This window comes from Salmo trutta, chromosome 8, assembly GCF_901001165.1.
Source record: "Salmo trutta chromosome 8, fSalTru1.1, whole genome shotgun sequence".
NCBI lineage: Eukaryota > Metazoa > Chordata > Actinopteri > Salmoniformes > Salmonidae > Salmo > Salmo trutta.
This window is the reverse complement of record NC_042964.1, coordinates 36,790,299-36,815,173: the sequence shown is the minus strand read 5'-3', so window position 1 is coordinate 36,815,173 and position 24,875 is coordinate 36,790,299. Positions and strand designations below refer to the sequence as shown.

The 24,875-nt window shown below is 46.4% G+C and overlaps 1 protein-coding gene across 2 annotated transcripts in view; it reads left to right on the top strand.

The window, feature by feature from the left end:
* The first annotated feature begins 1,011 nt into the window (after positions 1 to 1,011).
* cped1 (cadherin-like and PC-esterase domain containing 1) overlaps positions 1,012 to 24,875 on the top strand; it is an 81,909-nt gene continuing 58,045 nt past the window's right edge. For both annotated transcript variants that reach the window (XM_029761103.1, XM_029761102.1), the window contains exons 1-2: positions 1,012 to 2,215; positions 13,439 to 13,616. In XM_029761103.1, the coding sequence (XP_029616963.1) occupies positions 1,919 to 2,215; positions 13,439 to 13,616 (475 nt within the window). In that variant the 5' untranslated portion in view covers positions 1,012 to 1,918. The remainder of the gene's footprint in view (positions 2,216 to 13,438; positions 13,617 to 24,875) is intronic.

Sequence of the window (24,875 nt, the reverse complement as noted above, 5' to 3'; positions counted from 1 at the left end):
TACGTACTGTCACTGTGGGGATGACGTCATCGATGCACTTATTGATGAAGCCGGTGACTGATGTGGTATACGCCTCAATGACATCGGATGAGTCCTGCAACATATTCCAGTCTGTGCTAGTAAAACAGTCCTGTAGCTTAGAATCAACATCATCTGACCACTTCCGTATTGAGCAAGTCACTGATACTTCCTGCTTTAGTTTTTGCTTGTAAGCAGGAATCAGGAGGATAGAATTATGGTCAGATTTGCCAAATGGAGTGCGGGGAGAGCTTTGTACGCATCTTTGTGTGTGGAGTAAAGGTGGTCTGGAGTTTTTTTTTTTTTACATCGAATAATGAAGAACGCTTTATGCACCATTTTGTTTGTACGAACCCATTTCACCGCTGTGCTTTAATAGTGACCTGCTCGCCCCATTAACATTGTATTTGGGCTCTCAAACAATGCGCACTAACAGAGCTATTCAATCATGTCTCTCAAGGGCTGATGTACTGCTGTTTTTCTTTGTTTGTCAGGAAATGTATTAATGAATGCCACTGATTTACCATGAGTCAGCTCACCTGCATGGTGTCCCAGGTCTAAATCATTCCCTGATTTGAGGAGGAAAACCAGCAGTGTTGCAGCCCTCACACACAAGGGGATTTGAGTAGACAGTAGCCACTCCTGTCAGTCATTCTATTGATGGTAGACACAAAACTGCCATAATAACTATATTTTTTAGAAGGAACCTGGGGTGTCTTGGAGAAATTACAACTTCACCAAAAAAAAGGGAGAATGTTTTCGGCCCTTGCTCCAAAGGGGAACCTTTTCAATAGCCTCTCTCTCACCACATCTGACTGAAACAAAGCAGGGCTCCAACTCCTTTCTCTAAATAATGAGCCAACGGAGGACTGGTGCATGTGCCACAAATAGCAAAGTGAGCCTTGTCTTTTACCACAATTTGGAATGAGGGGGAGCATACCTCGACCCCCGACGGAGGAGGCATGTGTGCACATTTAGACCGCTCAGTGTACATCGTGGAATTCCAAAACTGTCGGAGCGTTTACAAGAACGCTCCTCAACTATTCAGTTGAAAAGGATCTATGGTATAAACGCCACTTATTTTTTTCTTTACCCGAGGGAGTTTTACTTTTGGGAACCAGTAGACGTGTGTGTGAGACTGTAATCCAGCCGTCTGCACGGAGAGGAAGTTCGGCTACTGTTGACTTTTTCTCTTAGAGTAGCCTAACCCAAACCAGGTGAAGTCGCCCCCCTGTGCGCAGCCAGCGCTCCGATATAGTTGAAACCCTCTTTGTAGTCTAGCCTATTTCAGGCTCTGAAGTCTTGGTGAAGTTCTTCATTTTTCTAACTTCATTTTGGCTCTATCTGTGTCTGATCTGATGTTTTTATGCGTCCTGCTTTTGGTTCTGGATGGGAATGGCAGTTTTCTGACAGCGGGCAGGAGCAGCGTCTGATCCAGCCACAGTCATGAGGTTCCGCTTCTCGAGAATGTTTTTAATCATCTGAGAGGCACTCTTCCCCAAAGAAAGAGAGAGGGAAAACTTTTCCATGCTCTCTCGGGGCTCCATAGTGTTCGAGGATGTGAAAGTTGGACTGTGGCTCACTTTGATCTAACTTCATTATCACGAATAACGGAATAACAACGTTGGGGAAAAGGTTTTGTTTGTTTTGTTTGTGCCAGCTCACAAATCAACACTCAAATTTGCCATAGCGATGGCTCTTGGACACCATGTACCCCCTCTGAAATACCAACCAGGTCATCTTTGAAAGATAAAATGCGGCACAATGTTTCAGGTCGTGGCTTATTCCTGAAGTGCGTGTTTTTACAGATAGCCCCGCTGCTCTGTGTTTTTTCTAACGGCCAGAGTTGTGTGAGGTCTGAGTGGGACGCGGAGAAGAAGTAGGCTAAATATCTTCCCTCATGGTATGCCTTTATTCTTCTGCCAGCAAAGTTGGGAGTGAAGCGGGAATGTTTCTTCGGGGGCTCTGGACGCTCCGCCGCAGGTATTGCTCCGGACGGTTATTGCTCCTAGGGGTCGCGGTGTGTCTTTTCTACCAGACCCTGATGGTGGCACGGAGTCGGTTCAAAGGCGGCCCACCCGCGGCTGATGAACGCAACAAGTCAACGATGACTGGAGCGTTGGAGGTATTTGATGAACTTCTGCAGGACCCTTCGAGGCTTATTTCTACCCTGGAGGCTTTGGAGAGGGAAATATATGTAAGTGGGCTCATAATAGAAGTGCACTTAAATGCTGTCTATTTTGCAATTTTTGTCCTGTGCTTTAGGTAGCCTACATGCACTTGGGATGAACCTTGAATATTGGAGATTCAAGGATAAGCTTTGATCCATCCCACAATGGGAAAAGCTCTGATACAAGTCCATCTCACAATGACTATAAGTCCATTTCATAATCAAAACACATGGGTATAGTCTTTCTTTACAAAGTGCTGCGTTAGTTGCGTGCAATGGTTGCATGGCTCTCTATGCAGCCTGTGTATTGTTTTTGGGCTCAAAACACCGTCTTTGTTTAATTAACTTTAATGAGCAACAACAACCTTAGCTTCAAGTCTCACAACAAAATTATTGGATGCTGACTCCTTGGTTTAGCCTATCTAACTAACAGGTTGAGCCTATTTTAATTTAGTTGTCAAGTAACGTAAACTGTTTAAGAATAGCTAACAGTTTTTTTCTATAGATGTTAGTGTTGAGGTATTTAAATGAGCGAGCTAGGGGCTCGAGGCTCAATGCCCATTGGTCAGCTGGACACGTGCTCTAGAAGTATCCCGGGTGCGGCTTTATTTAATGCGCGCTCTTCGCTCCACGCAGATGATTGACACCTGTATGAACCTTTCAAAACAAGGTTGCATATCAATTTCCTGGGTTATTTTGGCTTGCTTCTGAAGCTAAGCAGGATTGGTCCTGGTCAGTCCCTGGATGGGAGACCAGATGCTGCTGGAAGTGGTGTTGGAGGGCAAGTAGGAGGCACTCTTTCCTCTGGTCTAAAAAAGAATATCCCAGGGCAGTGATAGGGGACACTGCACTGTGTAGGGTGCCGTCTTTCGGATAGGAAGTTAAACGGGTGTCCTGACTCTCTGAGGTCATTAAAGATCCCATAGCACTTATTGTAATAGTAGGAGTGTTTACCCTGGTGTCCTGGCTAAAATTCCCAAGCTGTCCTTCATACCATCATGGTCACCTAATCATCCCCAGTGTACAATTGGCTCATTCATCCCTCTCCCCTGTAACTATTCCCCAGGTCATTGCTGTAAATGAGAACGTGTTCTCAGTCAACTTACCTGGTAAAATAACGGTAAAAAAAAAAAGTGTTCCGTGATGTGGCCTAAAAGTTTGGCGGTTAATCAAGTCGGATAAACCATCATTTTACAGCACTCATGCGTCCATAAAATGACAGCTGACATAATCTGAGGTAAACCGAAGATGAGGGATTTAAATGTATTTATTACCCAGCTGCCTCAAATGTGGCCAATGCCTTGACCATTATAGCCTTGCTTGACATTGTCTGGGCTAGCTAGAGCGTGTGTATGACTGGGTGACAAAGAGACTAACAGTGTGCGTTTGTGCATACATATGTGCATGTGGGTAACACAATAGGATGACAGACTGCTCTGTAATTGTGAGAGTATTCTAGTAATCCCACTGTTACTGTGTTTGCTTTTCAGTCTTTCAAGAAGTGTGTGTTGTATTCTGACAAGAGTGATGCTGCCATAGATCGCAGATCAGCTGCTAGTACCTCAGGTCACTACACAGCTCTCTGGTTACCATCTACCTTTAACAACTGATTCTAGATCAGCTCTACTTACCCACTTCTAACCTTTACCATTAAGGGTTCAATTAGGAAAGTGTTCCTGGAACAGTTATTTTATTAGGTCATACTTTTCCTTCACTCTGGTTGTCTTGACCCCTTGGAGAGGAAGGGAGAGAATAAATAAACAAGGAGAGGGGGGGGATGGTGTTGAGAGATAGAGAGGGAGGCTGTCTGTTGGACTTGACTATGTGACTATGCTGACTATGTGGTTGACAGGGAGAAAGCGAGCTGTCACAGACAAATTTGTTATCCACCACAAACACACTGCCTCAGTTTAGCTGAGTGAAACTCCGTGTTCCAGAAACCCACTCTAAAAGTTCTGAATGTTGGACTTATTGTGAATCAGAAGTTTGAAGTCTGAGCCATTACGTTGCCCTTATTTCTCCTTTCATGATATACTCAAAGGAGTCTTTCATAGTTGACATTGAGTGTGACTGGGGGGGGGGGGGGGGGGGGGGGTTTGCTTGTTGGCATGTCTAGAGCCATCGTTACAAAAGCCACTGTAGTGTTTGTGCCTGTTACCCTCTGTGGCATGTAATAATGAGTAGCTTCACACTGTGTGTATGGGGTGTTCAGTATTGTATCTGTCTGGGGCGGGATGGTGATTGGAATTGCTGGAGAGTTGTTAGGGATGGGGCGTTTTGGCAAGGGTGTTTGTGTTATAGGTTTGCAATGCGTGTGTGAGAGTGTGTGTCCATGTTTGTGTGTATGCAGTTAGCACCTGTGTATAGCTGTCCCAGGCTTTCCCGGGTGCTACCGGCATGAGTGTTCCGGCAGTAGGCCAGTAGTAAGTTTTAGATCAGAGTTACGGAATGTGATTCTCCAGCTCTTTATCCCCTTTGAGTCTCTTCCAGACCCTCACAGCCCCATTCAGTCCCAGGGCAGGAGGCAGGAGGCTGGACCATGGATCAGAAAAGCATGGAACACAGCCTCACTCGCACACACATACACTCTGTGATTCAATGGCACTGGTACTCCCATCAGAGCGGCGTTCGAACTCGCCGCATGCGTATGGAGCATGTTTAGTGGTGTTCAGAGTGGAACTCCTGCCAGAAAGGATGACAGACTTTTGCTGCTTTGACACTGATTGGCTGAAAGTGTGTATGGGAGGAGGTTTCAGCATTTTGACCACTGGCACTAACCGGACTCTCGGAGAAGGTCTCGGATAGGGTCAGGGAGTCTGTTAAGGTGCTCTGGAGGTAGGGTCACGGAGTCAGTTAAGGTGCTCTGGAGGTAGGGTCAGGGAGTCAGTTAGGGTGCTGCGGAGGTAGGGTCAGGGAGTCAGTTAGGGTGCTGGGGAGATAGGGTCAGGAATTCAGTTAGGGTGCTGGGGAGGTAGGCTCAGGGAGTCAGTTAGGGTGCTGGGGAGGTAGGGTCAGGGAGTCAGTTAGGGTGCTGGGGAGATAGGATCAGGGAGTCAGTTAGGGTGCTGGGGAGGTAGGCTCAGGGAGTCAGTTAGGGTGCTGGGGAGGTAGGCTCAGGGAGTCAGTTAGGTTGCTGGGGAGGTAGGGTCAGGGAGTCTGTTAGGGTGCTGGGGAGAAGGTCTCGGATAGGGTCAGGGAGTCTGTTAGGCAGGTAGGGTCAGGGAGTCAGTTAGTGTGCTGCGGAGGTAGGGTCAGGGAGTCAGTTAGGGAGGTAGGGTCAGGGAGTCAGTTAGGGAGGTAGGGCCAGGGAGTCAGTTAGGGTGCTCTGGAGGTAGGGTCAGGGAGTCAGTTAGGGTGCTGCGGAGGTAGGTCTGCCCATGTGTGTACTCCAGTGGCGGTCAGTGCTGTTTAAGATGAGGGAGGACACTTTTCTTTTCATGAGCATGGCCTTATTTCTATTACAACATATTGGAGGACTTTCATTCATATTCCATTCATCTAGTTCAATGTAACAGCAATAGGTTTAGGCTACTACATGATACTAAAGTTTTCCCTATACACATCATAAGGGAGCCTATTAATGAAATTTTACAACATAGGTGCACAGACAGTGACACATTCAATACCGCCTTGCACGCTCTTGCCTGCATCTAGCTGATATAGTGTGTAACCATTAGTCCAGCAGTTGCAAATGAGAGTTTCTATTGGACAAATTCAGGTATGTTTATCCCCATTTGGTTCCATTTGCTTCCGTTTAAGAAATGTCTTTTCAACAGAATCGGCAGGAAATGAATACACCCCAGGTCATGTGTAAACACAGTTCACATTCATAGCAGCCATGTTGTTTTCCTTCTCTCATCTATGCACTCTCCTCCTCTCACCTTGTCCCTTCGCTTGGGGACTGATGCACAACACATCAGCTGTATGTGACCAGGCGAAAAAAAACTTTCCAAACCATATCATAATGGCTACACAGCCTACATCGTTGTCACCATATTAACTTCATAGTCAACATAGCTAATAGAACTAACGTGTTAGTAAACCTACAATCATGCAGTAACGTTACAGTGTACAGTCAGTAAGCAGTTTAGCACTTACACCGGCGGGCCCCGATGGCAATACATTTGTAAAACCAAAAGCTTACCTTGACTTCCAGTGTTGTGATGAATAGTCATAACCAGCTAACTAACATAGCATCCCCCTAAACAGATTAGACCACTTTGAATCCCACCGTACCTTTTCCGCTATGCAATCTGGTTTCAGAGCTGGTCATGGGTGCACCTCAGCCATGCTCAAGGTCCTAAACGATATCATAACCTCCATCGACTCAACAGCCTTGGTTTTTCAAATGATTGCCTCGCCTGGTTCACCAACTTCTTCTCTGATAGAGTCCAGTGTGTAAAATCGGAGGGCCTGTTGTCCGGACCTCTTGTAGTCTCTATGGGGGTGCCACAGGGTTCAATTCTCGGGCCGACTCTATTCTCTGTATACATCAATGATGTCTGGTGATTCTCTGATCCACCTCTATGCAGACGACACAATTCTGTATACTTCTGGTCCTTCCCTGGACACTGTGTTAACTAACCTCCAGACGAGCTTCAATGCCATACAACTCTCTTTCCGTGGCCTCCAACTGCTCTTAAATGCAAGTCAAACTAAGTGCATGCTTTTCATCACTGCTCGCACCTGCCCGCCCGTCCAGCATCACTACTCTGGACGGTTCTGATCCCTAGGTGTCTGGTTAGACTGTAAACTCTCCTTCCAGACTCACATTAAGCATCTCCAATCCAAAATGAAATCTAGAATCAGCTTCCTATTTCGCAACAAAGCATCGTTCACTCATGCAGCCAAACATACCCTCGTAAAACTGACCATCCTACCGATCCACGACTTCGGCGATGTCAACTATAAAATAGCCTCTAACACTCTACTCAACAAATTGGATGCAGTTTATCACAGTGCCATCCGTTTTGTCACCAAAGCCCCATATATGACCCACCACTGCGACCTGTACGCTCTCGTTGGCTGGCCATCGCTTCATACTCGTCGCCAAACCCACTGGCTCCAGGTCATCTACAAGTCTCTGCTAGTTAAAGCCCCGCCTTATCTCAGCTCACTGGTCACCATAGCAGCACCCACCGGTAGCACGCGCTCCAGCAGGTATATCTCACTGGTCACCCCCAAAGCCAATTCCTCCTTTGGCCGCCTCTCCTTCCAGTTCTTTGCTGCCAATGACTGGAACGAACTGCAAAAATCTCTGAAGCTGGAGACTCTTACCTCCCTCACTAGCTTTAAGCACCAGCTGTCAGAGCAGCTCACAGATCACTGCACCTGTACATAGCTCTGTAATTAGCCCATCCAATCTACCTCATCCCCATACTGTATTTATTTATTTATTTATTTATCTTGCTCATTTGCACCCCAGTATCTCTACTTGCACATTCATCTTCTGTACATCCTACCATTCCAGTGTTTAATTGCTATATTGTAATTACTTCGCCACCATGGCCTATTTATTGCCTTACCTCTCTTATCCTACCTCATTTGCACATGCTGTATATAGATTTTTCTACTGTATTTTTGATTGCATGTTTGTTTATTCCATGTGTAACTGTTGTAACTCTGTTGTATGCGTCAAACTGCTTTGCTTTATCTTGGCCAGGTCGCAGTTGCAAATGAGAACTTGTTATCAACTAGCCTACCTGGTTTAAATAAATGTGAAATAAAAAAAATAAAATAAAAAATTTGAACAGGGTGTTTGTGTTGGCGAAACTAGCTAGCTGCATTTGCTAACTAAGTGAAACTTAAAGTAAAAAAAAGGCAATCTATCTCTATTTCTCTCTTGCTTCTTCATTTTGGAGGAAATACATTTGTTCAAAACTGTTCAACGATTGTCTTTCTCTCTTTTTGAGTCAACTACTCACCACATTTTGTATACTGCATGGCTCGCTAGCTGTAGCTTATGCTTTCAGTGCTAGATTAATTATCTGATCCTTTGATTGGGTGGATAACATTCCAGTTCATGTTGCAACAGCTCTGATAGGTTGTAGGACGTCCTCCGGAAGTTGTCATAATTATTGTGTAAGTCTATGGAAGGGGGTGAGAACCATGAGCCTCCAAGGTTTTGTATTGAAGTGTATGTACCAAGAGGAGGACAGAAGCTAGCTGTCCTCCGGCTACACCATGATGCTAACCTAAAGAGTGCTGTTGAGGCTACTGCAGACTTTCATTGAAAAATAGTGTTTTAATAAATTATTTGGTAACGTGATTATATTTAGTATAGTTTTATCTAAAAATGATAACTTTTTAAGTGTTTAACAATAAAACATTTTATGAAATTCACTGAGGAGGATGGTCCTTCCCTTCCTCCTCTGAGGAGCCTCACCTGGTGTACTCTAATGGCTGGGTCCCAATACTGTTAATTAGTCCTCTACTTGGTATCCTTTTCTAAATGATCAGTAATCTAAATTGAATGGACTGCTAGCAGCAATAGAAGTGGTAGCATATGAAGGAAACTCTTCAGTTGATGATACTGATAGAAGGCTAGGAGACACCTGCACCATATTACTGTACTGAGGAAGGATGGAGACACCTGCACCATATTACTGTACTGAGGAAGGATGGAGACACCTGCACCATATTACTGTACCGAGGAAGGATGGAGACACCTGCACCATATTACTGTACCGAGGAAGGATGGAGACACCTGCACCATATTACTGTACCGAGGAAGGATGGAGACACCTGCACCATATTACTGTACTGAGGAAGGATGGAGACAAATACTTGGAAGTCTGGAGATTATTTTAGACAGCTCGCCCCACCTGTCTGATGTGTGCATTACTTTACAGTACAGTAGGGCAGTTTTAAGACCATGTACAGTATGTCCCCAATGTGTGCCCATAGTTCTTGTCTGAGGTCTGTATTGTAAAGGTCTGATCCTTGCATGCTTCACTACTCTATGGAATTGGATGTTTAGTAGCCAGCCAATGTGTAGGTCTATGTTTATATTTGATATGGGTTAATGTCTTTTCGGGTAAGTATTTCAACTGTGAGTACAGCATAGGAGGTATGGTTTGTAAGGGTATGCGGTTATAAGGAAGTATGCTCAAGTTGCCTCTGGATACATATTTCAAATGGGTACATTGAGTCATTATGCATGTAGCTTTCTGTTATGTTTAACTACATATTTGCGTATGTAAAATGCGCATTTTTTGTGATTGAATGATGACTTTCTGATTTGTTTTGACTGCTCTCAATTTAGAACAAGATGTCTTACTCGATGTACTGAATGCGACTTATATGGTATAGGGGGATATGCATTTTGCAGACCCCCTCAATATGGATGTTTGGCCTTGGATGTGACTGGGTGATATGAGTCATGAAATGGGTGTCTATATATTGCCAGTGGGCTGTATATCTGTTTCTCTGTCTGTCTCTGTGTGCATGGCTGAGATGGGAGTATTTATATCCCTGGGCCTCTCAGACACACTGAACTCTACCCATGGAGCCAGTGGTAAGACTAAGCCACATCCTGTCACTGAGAGAGAAGGTTAGGGATGGAAGGAGAGAGTGGGAAAGAGAGCCAGAAAGATGGGGCGATGAAGGGCTCAGATGGATACTTTGACGGAGTGTCAGAGGGAGTGGAGGAAGAAGAGAGTGAGGGATGGGAAATGGAGGCAGGGAGAGAATGACTGAGAATAAAAGAGAGAAGTAGAGAACAGAAGAAAAAGCCTCCTTGGCAGATCCTTCACCAGTAACCAAGGAGAGAAGCAGCATGGTAGTGCATGACCAAACAGGCCCTCCAGACCCAGATGAATACCAACACATAGACAGGGCCAGAACCAGGGCTTATACAGCCAGCCTCGGCCTCTCCAGACTCCCCTGCAGTCTCACACAAACAGGCCTTTCTCCTTTTGGCTCACCCTCCTGTCCCCTAATTCGCCATCTCTCCCTCTCTCCCTCTCTCTCTCTCTCCTCCCTCTCCCCAGACAGCTAAACTTTCACACATGTATTTTCCTTCTAAACGAGTGCAAGGCCCATTAACCCTCTGCATTCCTCCGTCTCTCCGCGGACGGAGGGAAATATGGTCATTATAGCGCACGGTTAACAGACCCACCTTAAAGGGCTAACTATCACACACTGGATGTGGTATGTGAAGTGAACCCAGGTGAGATTTATGTGGGTTGACTTTTCACGCTCGTATGGAAACGCTTTGATTTGTATGGGCTGCTGAGATCATGTGAGTCACTCATAAATATTGTAGTACTCTCAGTCCATTGAAAGCTGTCTTTCCCCATATTTACTAACAGTGTCAGTGTAGTTACTATTGTGGTAGAAGGTTGGGGTTAAAGTGATACATCTGTCTCGTTTTGCTTAGAAATGCAGTGTAACTGTAGAGAACTGTGTCTGGAAACCAACCCAGAGCAGAGCGCCACCCAGTTCACGTGACCATCCAAAAACACTGCTGTGACGTCACATCACTCTGTTGCGTTCATATTTCAGCAGTGGTGGCAGAGAATGTGGGGCATAACCTGGCTGTACGTCTTATTCAAGCCAATAAACTGTATTGAGTAATGTATTTGGGGAGAGGATGTGGATGATGTTGAAGTCTTGTGGTTTGGGGTCAAGTTTAGTGTCACAATTGGTTAGGTAGTGTGTTCACGTACTGTGTGTATGGGTCTTCATCATCTGGACTGGAACGAGGGGTTAAGGTGAAGATGTTTACTGTAACCATATGTCTGCTAGCATCAGAGCGGTTGCCAGGGGAGTGCCAGGGGCATAGCCACTAGAAGTAGTTTAAGGGAGGGGTTGCTGTACATTTTGGTGCCACATTTTTTTTATTCAGATTTTTCAGGGGGTGCTGCAGCACCCTCAGCACCCCTACTTCCCGCAGCTATGGCCAGGGGGTTGCTATGGGGTGGAAGGACCAGAGAGCATGAACTCTTGGGAAGAATCATAGGTCGGGCCCAGTCAGCCAGGACTGTTAAAGATAGCAGGTCTATTAATATACGACTAAATGTGGGATACTGGGATTCAGTATCAGCAGAACACATACCAGATACTGTACACTCAATGCTACTGCCCCTCTGACAGCTAGATGGGCTCCACTGTCCATCACAGGGTCGTCATGGGGACGAGGGGCGGGGTCGGTATTTTCTTTCTCGTTGGTGATGTCAGCACTGGCAGATTAGGTCATTTTAGAAAACATGAGGAACCCTTCAGTTTAAGGGCTGCTTGTAAACTCATTATAAACCATTAGTAAATAGTTTGTTAACCATTGGTAAACTAAACTATGAATACATCATAAATCGGCTGTATTCACAACACTATTTCTGTACGTGCAAAGAGGCATTATGCAGTATTGATACAAACTTCTTTGCTCATCAAATCAGTTACCAAATGAAAAAGTGGAAGCAATTTCCTCGGTAAACTTGAGCTCGCGGCTGTGTGCTGTGTACACCAAAACAGTATAATCAATACAAACATCATTTCCCCAGCAGTGGTTCTCCCTCACTCTGCCAAATAAACTGTTTATGAGTGTGTTTAATATGAGTCCCTCTCGGCTGCAGATTATATTGAAGGTGCGCTGCTCAGAGGATTGCCTCTGTTGTATAAACACCTTGATTCGATTCCCCGCTTATTAAAGTAATATTATTCTAATATTTCACTCTGTGTTATGGGCCAACTGGTAACTCGCTCCTTCCTTGCTGGAGGAAGAAGAGAGGAGGAGGAAGGGGTGGTGGAGTGTATTTGTTATTACTCAGGGAGAAAGGGAGCGAGGGAGAGGAAGAAAAATTGAAGAGGACAAAAAGAGTTCTAGGCCTAGGATCCTAATTTGGGGAATCTCTTAATGAAATAATAATGTTTGTGTCTGAACTGGGCCATGGCGGATTGGCAGGCAGGCAGGCAGCAGGATGAGCACTGTGGAATAATTGCATGTTTGAGATTAGTATCTGGGGGAAGAGAGGATGGGAAGGGGCAGTGTGTGTATTGGAAGGTGGAGAGAGAAGGGGGCTGTGGGTGTATTGGAGGGTGGAAAGGATTCTGTGGAGCTGGTTGGAAGGGGATGGGAGGGTCGAGCAACTGGTTGTAGCTATGGGGGTCTTGTGACGTTCCCTCTGATGTGGCCTGCAGCTCCCAGATGGAAACGTTTACAGGCCACGCCACCACAGGCCTCGGGAGAGCGAGAGGAGCGAAAGAGAGAAAATAGAGAGACGAGTGGAATGGTACGGAGAGAGAGAGAGACTGGAGAGAGTGATTTGAAGGGTAAGAGAGAGAGAGACGAATGGAGAGCGAGAGAGACAGAAAGACCGGAGAGCGAGATTCAAAGGAAAAGGAGAAAGGGATAAGAGAGAGGAAGAGACTGATAGAGAGACAAATGAATGAGCAGGCAACGGAGAGGGAGGGGCGAACAGCTCTGAAAGAAAAGTCCCTCTACTTCAGAAATGATATAGTGAAAACTGCCCTCCCTCTCCTTACCAAAGGAGATTAACTTTTTCTCTCTCTCTCCTACCCTCCATCTCCCCTTCCCTCCCTACCTTCACCCCTGCACCAGCCATCCCAGTTTGATCCTGCTGCTATCCTTATCCAGCTTATCCAGCCCAGAGTTGTGTAAACAGAGCGAGCTGAGCAGCTACATAGCTTTCATATGTCTCTGTCAGCCTAACCCTTCACAACTGGTTTCTCTCTCGCTCGCTAAGGGTTTAAGCTTGTTTGGCTCAGGCTCTATTCCCTAGTGCTCTAGGGTTGTTCTGTTCACTGTTTTGATGCCCTTTTCAATCGTTTATGGGTGCATTGTTTTAGTGCCGGTAATACATTCTGGCTCCCGAGTGGCGCAGCTTCCAAGGCACTGCATCTCAGTGCTAGAGGCGTCACTACAGACCCTGGTTTGATTCCAGGCTGTATCCCAACTGGCCGTGATTGGGCGTCCCATAGGGTGGCACACAATTGGCCCAGCGTCGTCCGGGTTAGGGTTTGGCCGGGGTAGGTCGTCATTGTAAATAAAAATTTGTTCTTAACTGACTTGCCTAGTTAAATAAAGGTTAAATAAAAAATGTAAATACAAATAGGATGGAAATGAGAAAAAGTTCCATATGAACTGCCAGAAAATGGTCACTCTTGGCATCATGTACTGTCTGTACGGTCTTTGTTTGTATTGCATATAAATATACAGCAATGCTGTTGGTGGTCGGAGTGACCTCTCTATATGTTGATATTGAACATCCCTCTCTCCCCGCTGTTCCTCAGGTCAAGGGGTCCAATCAGAACCGGGCCGGTCGGGTCACGCGGGCCGTCGTGTTGACGGGTCAGCACGTAGCCGCGGATACAGAGGTCCAGCTGTTCCAGCGGATCCTGGAGCAGCGAGGCTACGAGGTCAGCCTGTCCCGATACGCCGAGACCAACACAGCCCAGAGACACGATAACGGTGAGATGGAGGGAGGGAGGGAGGGAGAGAGAGAGAGAGATGGAAGGTGAAGAGAAAAGTTTTTCAACAGCATCAGCTAGCACTGAGAAAAGATAGCAGTGAGCGAGAGTGGTGAGAGGGAAGGTGGAAGAAAGGACGGAGGAGAGGGAGGAAAGAGGAGAAGAAGGATCAAGAGAGATGCAGGATGGAGAGATTAGGGTAAGATAAAGAGAGGTGAGCAGGTTTTACAGTTAAGACGGAAGGATGGGTAGAGAGAAGCAGAGAGGGAGGGAGGGAGCATGGAGAGGGATGAGAGGCAAGGAATGAGTGGAAAGGGTCCCAGAGAGGTAGAAGCTGATAGATAAATAGTACACTGTACGGTACAGTCTGTACCTGCACACATACACAAACAATCCATTATTCACTTATTCCATGTACATGTGCTTCCCCTCGTCAAGTGAGGAGAAAGGAAGTATACACACAATGGCTTCATTCACTAGCTATTTGTCCCCAGGCAAGTGAATTGTGCGCATACACACACACACGCGGATGGCGGTATTCCAGTCACTCATGACGTACAGACACAGACATTAGAGCAGGGTTAACACAGGTGTGTGTGTGAGAGAGGCCTGCTGCTCTGGCCAGGCAGGTGGGTGGGAAGAGGTTAAAGGGTTAACAGCTACAGAGACTGTTCTGCACCCCCTGATGGGTTTACTGTCCTGGAGGGTGGAGCTGTTTTTAGGGCTCACTACCCCCCCCTCTTCTCCCCACACCGCCTTCGACTGTACACACCCATCCCAGCCAGACAAAATAAGGTTGATGGATTGCAGAAAAAGACAGATGAATAAGGCAAGATTTTCTTCGTCTTATTTCAATGCTTTTTCTGTAATCTCTCCCTCTGTCTGGCCCGGGATGTGTGAGTGTGTATGGAGTTGGAAAAGGAGAATGGTATTCCAGTGACCCAGTGAAGGACGCTACTGGAAAATCCTTGGAGCTCAGCACAGAAATACCATGTGGCTAGTTCAGCTGGAAGGCAGAGGGGGAGAGAGCGATAGAGAGGGACACTTATAGGAGACCAGATGTTTAAACTACCCTTGTCATTCAGGGTCATAAATCACTGCTCTACTAGTAAGACTAGTCCCAAGGATTAGTGTTTGTGTGTGTGTGCAGACAGGTATGTGTGCATGTGCCTCTAAGTGTGTGTGTGTGTGTGTGTGTGTGTGTGTGTGTGTGTCTCTCCTGGGGTTTACTATCAAGAGGAGAGTATCGCCAGGTCGCAGGGGTCAGGCTCTGTGTGTCAGAACGCCCAGCTGTCTCTCACCCCATCAGTGTGATGATTGACAGGTCAGCCTGTAGACCACACTGGGGCTATGGTCACCCTGATCAAAGAATCCAGCAGGTCGTTAGGTAAACAGCAACACCCTTAATGACTTTACCAGCCCAGAAACTGAATAGCATGGACCTGGTATATGTCTTTAGGACTGTGTCCTAAAAGTGTCCTATAAAAGCGTCATATTCAGTCCTTGCACGTGTGCGTATTTATGATAGAAAGAGCAGACAAGGAATGGGGAATGTTTAAGAGTATTGGGATATGCCTGTGTCATTAGCAGGGGTGGCCTTTGCTTGTGAAGGAGACAAGGAATGGGGCCATTTAACAGTATTGGGACACTGCCTGTGTCATTGCCAAGGTAGGCTACGTGTGTGACAGCACATTTCAGCCCAGTCTCCCATATAATGGATTTGTCCGATCTACATCAGGGCTTAAAAACTGGAGCGTACTGGAATGAAAGGGTAGGGTTCCTGGAAGAAAGAGTCCAGATCTTTAATTTGATGAGTCATAATTGTGTTAGTCTCTTATTGGCTCGAATGCATCAGATTAGAGGGAGCCAATCATTTCCTGTTTACTCAAGCCAACACAAACAGAGAGACAGAGATTGGCATTTACTGTTACTGTTGTTGTTTTCTCTAAGGGCCTTTTCAGTCTCCCATCAGACTGTGCGTGCTTGTGTGTCAGGGCTTGAATTCTCTGATGGCATTGGCGGCCATGGCTGTCGATGCCCCCTTGTTAGGCAGTAATGCCCTCTAAGAAAATGTATCCCTTGCGACCAAAGTGGCCGTTGTGCCCTTGGGCTGAATATAATAATTAGAATTCCCTTCTCCCGGCTGCCAATCACCGTAGCCTACACCGAAGCACCTCTCAGTCACATGCTCTCTCAGATATCTCAATTCTTATTAGTCAATGCCCGTGAACGGATCCTTCTCACAGGCATCGCAGCTCCGAAGTAGGCTACAAGTGAAGACTGACATTGGGGATGCAGCGCCCTTCTTATCAAATTCCGAGGCGCATATTTCTACTGTATTATTGACTGTGTGTTTGTTTTTACTCCATGTGTAACTCTGTGTTGTTGTATGTTGTCGAACTGCTTTGCTTTATCTTGGCCAGGTCGCAATTGTAAATGAGAAGTTGTTCTCAACTTGCCTACCTGGTTAAATAAAGGTGAAATTAAATAAATAAATAAATAAAAATATTGAAGATGTTAGAACTGTCCACATTTACTTTTCGTCAGCCAACAAGATGAGTAACGAACAGCAAAAGCACTAGCCTATGTCAATCTACTATCCCCCATAGTCCAAAAGTTGACATATTCTATTGGCAGTGGCATATTCTATTTAGCATGTACATCTTGGTGGGGAAAACTACCCCCCACCCCACCCCCTCAGTCGCAACACCTTACCACCACTACACTTGGCTATCAGCGGAGACCTGTCTGGCAGCGAAAAAGTTAATTCAGCCTAATTTACTGCCTTTAAAAAAAACATAGCTGATATGGCTGACTTGCTTAAAAAAAATAGGTTTCTACTGATAATTGAGATGTACAAACTATTGCATAAGGGGACGATGAGCAGGTAAGAGGCAATCCGTGATTTTGATAAAGACATTAAAAAGCGAACTCGGACTGATGTAGTCAATATAACTATTTGTTCAGCACTTTTGAAATGTACAGTGACAGAATTCAGAACTTCGGCCGTTCTTACAGTGTTCTCCCTGTACACCAAGTCAGAACCGTAGGGTAAATAAAGGGAACATATAAGCAGACAATGAAAACTCTTACAATATTCGATTATGAAATTTTTCTAAAACAGGCTATAGACTACATGTGCACCAGCAAGTCAGAACAGTAGGCTAAGTTATGAGGGGAAAAGGAAGCAAATTATTAGAGTTAGGCACATGGGCTACTAACAGCTTAGTAAACTCAGCAAAAAAAGAAACGTCAATTTTTCAGGACCCTGTCTTTCAAAGATTATTCGTAAAAATCCAAATAACTTCACAGATCTTCATTGTAAAGGGTTTAAACATTGTTTCCCATGCTTGTTCAATGAACCATAAACAATTAATGAACATGCACCTGTGGAATGGTCGTTAAGACACTAACAGCTTACAGATGTTAGGCAATTAAGGTCACAGTTATGAAAACGTAGGACACTAAAGAGGCCTTTCTACTGACTCCGAAAAACATCAACAGAAAGATGCCCAGGGTCCCTGCTCATCTGCGTGAACGTGCCTTCGGCATGCTGCAAGGAGGCATGAGGACTGCAGATGTGGCCAGGGCAATAAATTGCAATGTCAATACTGTGAGACGTCTGAGACAGCGCTACAGGGAGAAGGGACGGACAGCCGATCGTCCTCGCAGTGAAGGACCACGTTGTCACGTCCTGACCAGCAGGTGGAGTAGGTGTATACGTTTTGGTCAGGGCGTGGCAGAAGGAGTTGTGTTTTGTATGTTCTGTCTAGGTTGGTTGTTCTATGTATAGTTAATTGGGGTGGACTTCCAATTGAAGGCAGGTGTGTGGTGTTGCCTTTGATTGGGAGTCCTATATTAGTTGGGTGTGTTTGTCTGTGTGTTTGTGGGGAATTGTTTGTGAGCACTGCATTGATTGAGCCTGCTACACTGTCTAGTCGTGAGTACTGTTTATTGTTTTGTTTTTCCTGTGGATGTTTTGCGTAAGTCATTAAAAGAATGAGTATCCACATACCTGCTGCATTTTGGTCCTCCCTTCAACACCACGATGAAATCCGTGACACACGTGTAACAACACCTGCACAGGATCGGTACATCCAAACATTACACCTGTGGGACAGGTACAGGATGGCAAACACAACTGCCCAAGTTACACCAGGAATGCACAATTAATCCATCAATGCTCAGACTGTCCGCAATAGGCTGAGAGAGGCTGAACTGAGGGCTTGTAGGCCTGTTGTAAGGCAGGTCCTCACCAGACATCACCGGCAACAATGTCGCCTATGGGCACAAACCCACCGTTGCTGGACCAGACAGGACTGGCAAAAAGTGCTCTTCACTGACGAGTCGCAGTTTTGTCTCACCAGGGGTGATGGTCGGGTTCGTGTTTATCGTCGAAGGAATGAGCGTTACACCGAGGCCTGTACTCTGGAGCAGGATTGATTTGGAGGTGGAGGGTCCGTCATGGTCTGGGGCGGTGTGTCACAGCATCATCGGAATGAGCTTGTTGTCATTGCAGGCAATCTCAATGCTGTGCGTTATAGGGAAGACATCCTCCTCCCTCATGTGGTACCCTTCCTGCAGGCTCATCCTGACATGACCCTCCAGCAGGACAATGCCACCAGCCATACTGCTCGTTCTGTGTGTGATTTCCTGCAAGACAGGAATGTCAGTGGTCTGCCATGGCCAGCGAAGAGCCCGGATCTCAATCCCATTGAGCACGTCTGGGACCTGTTGGATCGGAGGGTGAGGGCTAGGGCCATTCCCCCCAGAAATGTCCGGGAACTTGCAGGTGCCTTGGTGGAAGAGTGGGGTAACATCTCACAGCAAGAACTCGCAAATCTGGTGTAGTCCATGAGGAGGCGATGCACTGCAGTGCTTAATGCAGCTGGTGGCCACACCAGATACTGACTGTTACTTTTGATTTTGACCCCCCCTTTGTTCAGGGACACATTATTCAATTTCTGTTAGTTACATGTCTGTGGAACTTGTTTAGTTTATGTCTCAGTTGTTGAATCTTGTTATGTTCATACAAATATTTACACATGTTAAGTTTGCTGAAAATAAACGCAGTTGACAGTGAGAGGATGTTTCTTTCTTTGATGAGTTTATTACTTTCTTAGATACAGTATACATATCTCCCTGGCATATTACATAATTTATGCAGCAGCATACAAGATATCATTTTGGACTCATCTTGTTGTGCTCACTTGAACAGGAAGATGGTGCGGCGGTCTATTGTGACAAATTTTTGTCATCAAACTTAGTCATCAAAGTCTGGCATTCTCTGGATATATGGTGCTTTCAAGACAACTAGGAACTCGGAAAAAAACAAGGTTGAATCATGACGTCAGTGATCTTCAGGTCGGAGCTCTAGATAGAGGCCCGAGTTCCCGACTTGGAGTTGGGTGACCGTTCAAAACGTATTTTCCCAGTCGGAGCTAGTTTTTTTCACGAGTTCCCTATTGCCTTTAAGTCTGAGATTTCTCAGTTCTGAGTTTCCAGTTGTTTTGAGCGCGGCCGAAGCCATGGTGGATTGACAGCATGGCCAATGTTGAATGTTTATCCTTTTAAGCTTGAAAAAGAGACCCTTAAACCCAGACTTGGACCACGCACCCATTCCACTGAATATCAGGCTAGTGATTGCTTTGCAATTCTTGCAGTTAGCCACTGATTCCTTCCAAAAATTAGCGATTTCCAACTTGTTGTGTAATGTTTATGTCCAGTGGCCGATGATCACCGATCCATTTTACCTATAATTTACCTTCATTATTTATCTTCATTTGACAAGGATTGAAAAGAATTTGCCAGTAGATTGTCAACTTGATTCATTTTTACATTTACATTTAAGTCATTTAGCAGACGCTCTTATCCAGAGCGACTTACAAATTGGTGGATTCACCTTATGATATCCAGTGGAACAACCACTTTACAATAGTACATCTATATCTTTTAAGGGGGGGGGGTTAGAAGGATTACTTTATCCTATCCTAGGTATTCCTTAAAGAGGTGGGGTTTCAGGTGTCTCCGGAAGGTGGTGATTGACTCCGCTGTCCTGGCGTCGTGAGGGAGATTGTTCCACCATTGGGGTGCCAGAGCAGCGAACAGTTTTGACTGGGCTGAGCGGGAACTGTGCTTCCTCAGAGGTAGGGAGGCGAGCAGGCCAGAGGTGGATGAACGCAGTGCCCTTGTTTGGGTGTAGGGCCTGATCAGAGCCTGAAGGTACGGAGGTGCCGTTCCCCTCACAGCTCCGTAGGCAAGCACCATGGTCTTGTAGCGGATGCGAGCTTCAACAGAAGCCAGTGGAGAGAGCGGAGGAGCGGGGTGACGTGAGAGAACTTGGGAAGGTTGAACACCAGACGGGCTGCGGCGTTCTGGATGAGTTGTATGGGTTTAATGGAACAGGCAGGGAGCCCAGCCAACAGTGAGTTGCAGTAATCCAGACGGGAGATGACAAGTGCCTGGATTAGGACCTGCACCGCTTCCTGTGTGAGGCAGGGTCGTACTCTGCGAATGTTGTAGAGCATGAACCTACAGGATCGGGTCACCGCCCTGATGTTAGTAGAGAACGACAGGGTGTTGTCCAGGGTCACGCCAAGGTTCTTAGCACTCTGGGAGGAGGACACAATGGAGTTGTCAACAGTGATGGCGAGATCATGGAACGGGCAGTCCTTCCCCGGGAGGAAGAGCAGCTCCGTCTTGCCGAGGTTCAGCTTGAGGTGGTGATCCGTCATCCACACTGATATGTCTGCCAGACATGCAGAGATGCGATTCGCCACCTGGTTATCAGAAGGGGGAAAGGAGAAGATTAATTGTGTGTCGTCTGCATAGCAATGATCGGAGAGACCATGTGAGGATATGACAGAGCCAAGTGACTTGGTGTATAGCGAGAACAGGAGAGGGCCTAGAACAGAGTGGTGAGAGCACGTGGTGTGGAGACAGATTCTCGCCACGCCACCTGGTAGGAGCGACCTGTCAGGTAGGACGCAATCCAAGCGTGGGCCACGCCGGAGATGCCCAACTCGGAGAGGGTGGAGAGGAGGATCTGATGGTTCACCGTATCAAAGGCAGCAGATAGGTCTAGGAGGATGAGAGCAGAGGAGAGAGAGTTAGCTTTAGCAGTGCGGAGAGCCTCCGTGACACAGAGAAGAGCAGTCTCAGTTGAATGACCAGTCTTGAAACCTGACTGATTTGGATCAAGAAGGTCATTCTGAGAGAGATAGCAGGAGAGCTGGCCAAGGACGGCACGTTCAAGAGTTTTGGAGAGAAAAGAAAGAAGGGATACTGGTCTGTAGTTGTTGACTTCGGAGGGATCGAGTGTAGGTTTTTTCAGAAGGGGTGCAACTCTCGCTCTCTTGAAGACGGAAGGGACGTAGCCAGCGGTCAAGGATGAGTTGATGAGCGAGGTGAGGTAAGGGAGAAGGTCTCCGGAAATGGTCTGGAGAAGAGAGGAGGGGATAGGGTCAAGCGGGCAGGTTGTTGGGCGGGCGGCCGTCACAAGACGCAAGATTTCATCTGAGGGGAGAAAGAGGTCAAAGCACAGGGTAGGGCAGTGTGAGCAGGACCAGCGGTGTCGTTTGACTTAGCAAACGAGGATCGGATGTCGTCGACCTTCTTTTCAAAATGGTTGACGAAGTCATCCGCAGAGAGGGAGGAGGGGGGGGGGGGGGGAGGGGGAGGAGGATTCAGGAGGGAGGAGAAGGTGGCAAAGATCTTCCTAGGGTTAGAGGCAGATGCTTGGAATTTAGAGTGGTAGAAAGTGGCTTTAGCAGCAGAGACAGAGAGGAGGGAGTGAAAGGATGCCAGGTCCGCAGGGAGGCGAGTTTTCCTCCATTTCCACTCGGCTGCCCGGAGCCCTGTTCTGTGAGCTCGCAATGAGTCGTCGAGCCACGGAGCAGGAGGGGAGGACCGAGCCGGCCTGGAGGATAGGGGACATAGAGAATCAAAGGATGCAGAAAGGGAGGAGAGGAGGGTTGAGGAGGCAGAATCAGGGGATAGGTTGGAGAAGGTTTGAGCAGAGGGAAGAGATGATAGGATGGAAGAGGAGAGAGTAGCAGGAGAGAGAGAGATTGAAGGTTGGGACGGCGCAATACCATCTGAGTAGTGGCAGAGTGAGAAGTGTTGGATGAGAGCGAGAGGGAAAAGGATACAAGGTAGTGGTCGGAGACTTGGAGGGGAGTTGCAATGAGATTAGTGGACGAACAGCATCTAGTAAAGATGAGGTCAAGCGTATTGCCTGCCTTGTGAGTAGGGGGGAAGGTGAGAGGGTGATGTCAAAAGAGGAGAGGAGTGGAAAGAAGGAGGCAGAGAGGAATGAGTCAAAGGTCGACGTGGGGAGGTTAAAGTCACCCAGAACTGTGAGAGGTGAGCCATCCTCAGGAAAGGAACTTATCAAGACGTCAAGCTCATTGATGAACTCTCCAAGGGAACCTGGAGGGCGATAAATGATAAGGATGTTAAGCTTGAAAGGGCTGGTAACTGTGACAGCATGGAATTCAAATGAGGAGATAGACAGATGGGTCAGGGGAGAAAGAGAGAATGTCCACTTGGGAGAGATGAGGATTCCAGTGCCACCACCCTGCTGGCCAGATGCTCTCGGGGTATGCGAGAACACGTGAGCAGACGAGGAGAGAGCAGTAGGAGTAGCAGTGTTATCTGTGGTAATCCATGTTTCCGTCAGTGCCAAGAAGTCGAGGTGCTGGAGGGTAGCATAGGCTGAGATGAACTCTGCCTTGTTGGCCGCAGACCGGCAGTTCCAGAGGCTGCCGGAGACCTGGAACTCCACGTGGGTCGTGCGCGCTGGGACCACCAGGTTAGAGTGGCAGCGGCCACATGGTGTGAAGCGTTTGTGTGGCCTGTGCAGAGGGGAGAGAACAGGGATAGACAGACACATAGTTGACAGGCTACAGAAGAGGCTACGCTAATGCAAAGGAGATTGGAATGACAAGTGGACTACACTTCTCGAATGTTCAGAAAGTTAAGCTTACGTTGCAAAAATTGTATTGACTAAAATGACGAAGATGATACAGTACAGCTGGCTGGTGAAGTAGGCTAGCTAGCAGTGGCTGCGTTGTTGACTTTGAACGTGTAGCTGGCTAGGTAACCTCGATAGTTTCAGTACTACACCTTATCATGATACAAAAGCAACTATGTAGCTAGCTAACATAGCACTAATCAAGACGTTCCTTTGTAATGTATTAGTTTCTACAATGCTGCTCGTCGGTAATAGTTGGCTAGGTTTGGAAAAATGGCGTCGCGGGGGACGAAAATAGCTGGCTAGCTAACCTCGATAATTACTCTAAACTACACAATTATCAAACTATGACAAAGACAACTAACACTGCACTAGTCAAATCGTTCCGTTGTAATGTATTAGTTTCTACAGTGCTGCTAGTCAGTAAAGGTTGGCTAGCTAGCAGTGGGTTTGATGATGACTAGGTGTGTTGACTAAGTCTGGAGTCTGGACAACGGCGTCGCGTCGCGGCTGGCTAGCTAACCTCGATAATTACTCTAAACTACACAATTATCTTAGATACAAAGACAGCAAAGACAACTGTGTAGCTAGCTAGCACTACACTAATCAAGTCGTTCCGTTGTAATGTAATAGTTTCTACAGTGCTGCTAGTCAGTAAAGGTTGGCTAGCTAGCAGTGGGTTTGATGATGACTAGGTGTGTTGACTAAGTCTGGAGTCTGGACAACGGCGTCGCGGCGCAGCTGGCTAGCTAACCTCGATAATTACTCTAAACTACACAATTATCTTTGATACAAAGACGGCTATGTAGCTAGCTAAGAAAAAAATTGCTCAGATCAAACAAATCAAACCGTTGTAATGTAATGAAATGTAATATTACCTGTGGAGCGAAGCGAAGTGCGACTACCCGCTCCAAACCCGGAACAATGAAGAAAAAATTGCTCAGATCAAACAAATCAAACCGTTGTAATGTAATGAAATGTAATATTACCTGAGGAGCGAAGCGAAGTGCGACTACCTGCTCCAAACCCGGAACAGTGGTCTTCCTCAGTCTACCGGGTCTTTTGACATAATTGAGTTCACCGGTTGTTTTTTTCTTGTTAATGATGAACCAAACTGTTGACTTGGGCGTGCCCAGTGTTTTTGCAATGTTCATGATGATGACTGCTAGCTAAGATTTTGAAAGTCCAATCAAAGCTACGGTACATATAACGTGATTTGACGTAATTTTATCTGAGGCCAATGACCTTGAGCCTTCTTGGATGGGCACTTCTAATGTAACTCTATGGCAGCACCCAATTTTCTATTGAATGAATCAAATTTACTACCACCTAACAACTCCAGGAATTGCATGCTGTCCAGGATTTTGTACCTCTGTGCTATCTGAGACTTGATGTTATCATGAATTGAGTCATACAGTGCCTTGTAGGTGTGCCTTACATCGTGAGTGCCCTGCCAACACTTCCTCATCTGCATGATCTCTGGATCCTCAGTCATGCTTGCTGCCTTCTTATATATGGCACTGAATACTACATCAGACTTGTGCTCCTCCATTCTGCTTGTCAGATTCTCTATTTTCTTATAGTAGGCTACATCCATGGCTTGCTGCTGCACTATGTGTGAGCAAAGATCTCCTCAAAAGTTAGAAGTAAAGAAAATGTAATCAACATCTTCCAGCTTTGCCTTGAACCCATCTGCACATGACACAGTATCATCATCCATGGTCGGGTGCTCTGTGATGTGAGTGAAGGTGTCCTTCAGTTACTCATAGCTTTTCGCCACAGTGTTGACAATTCTAGAAGTGAAATTCCAACGTGTTGGTGCATTTTTTGGCAAGCGTGCACATCCAGCCTATTCAAGAAACATCAGACTGTTGGTCGACTTACAAAAACAAGTGGTGAAACCGCCCAGTGTCGCAAAGAGAAACATAACTTTGGGAATGAACTTGATGCTCTGACTCTGAACTAAATTGAGCCGGTGTGCAACACACAAAAGTGGCACTCGGAGCTACTTCTCTTACGTTTGCCTGTAGGCCATTTAAGTCAGAAGCCATTACAGCAGCACCTTCGTAGGTTTTGGTAACAAGTTTCTCCATGAAGTTAAACTCAGACATCTCAGAATTCACAGTCAAACACAGACTGCCCATGTCGCCCTCTTGACAGATCAAAGTAGCCCAAGATACGTTCCTGAATAAAGCCCTCATCATCCACATACCTGACGCTAACTAACAACTGCAAGTGACAGCTGATGTCTGTGGTTTCGTCTATTTCCCATGCGAAAAAATGTGC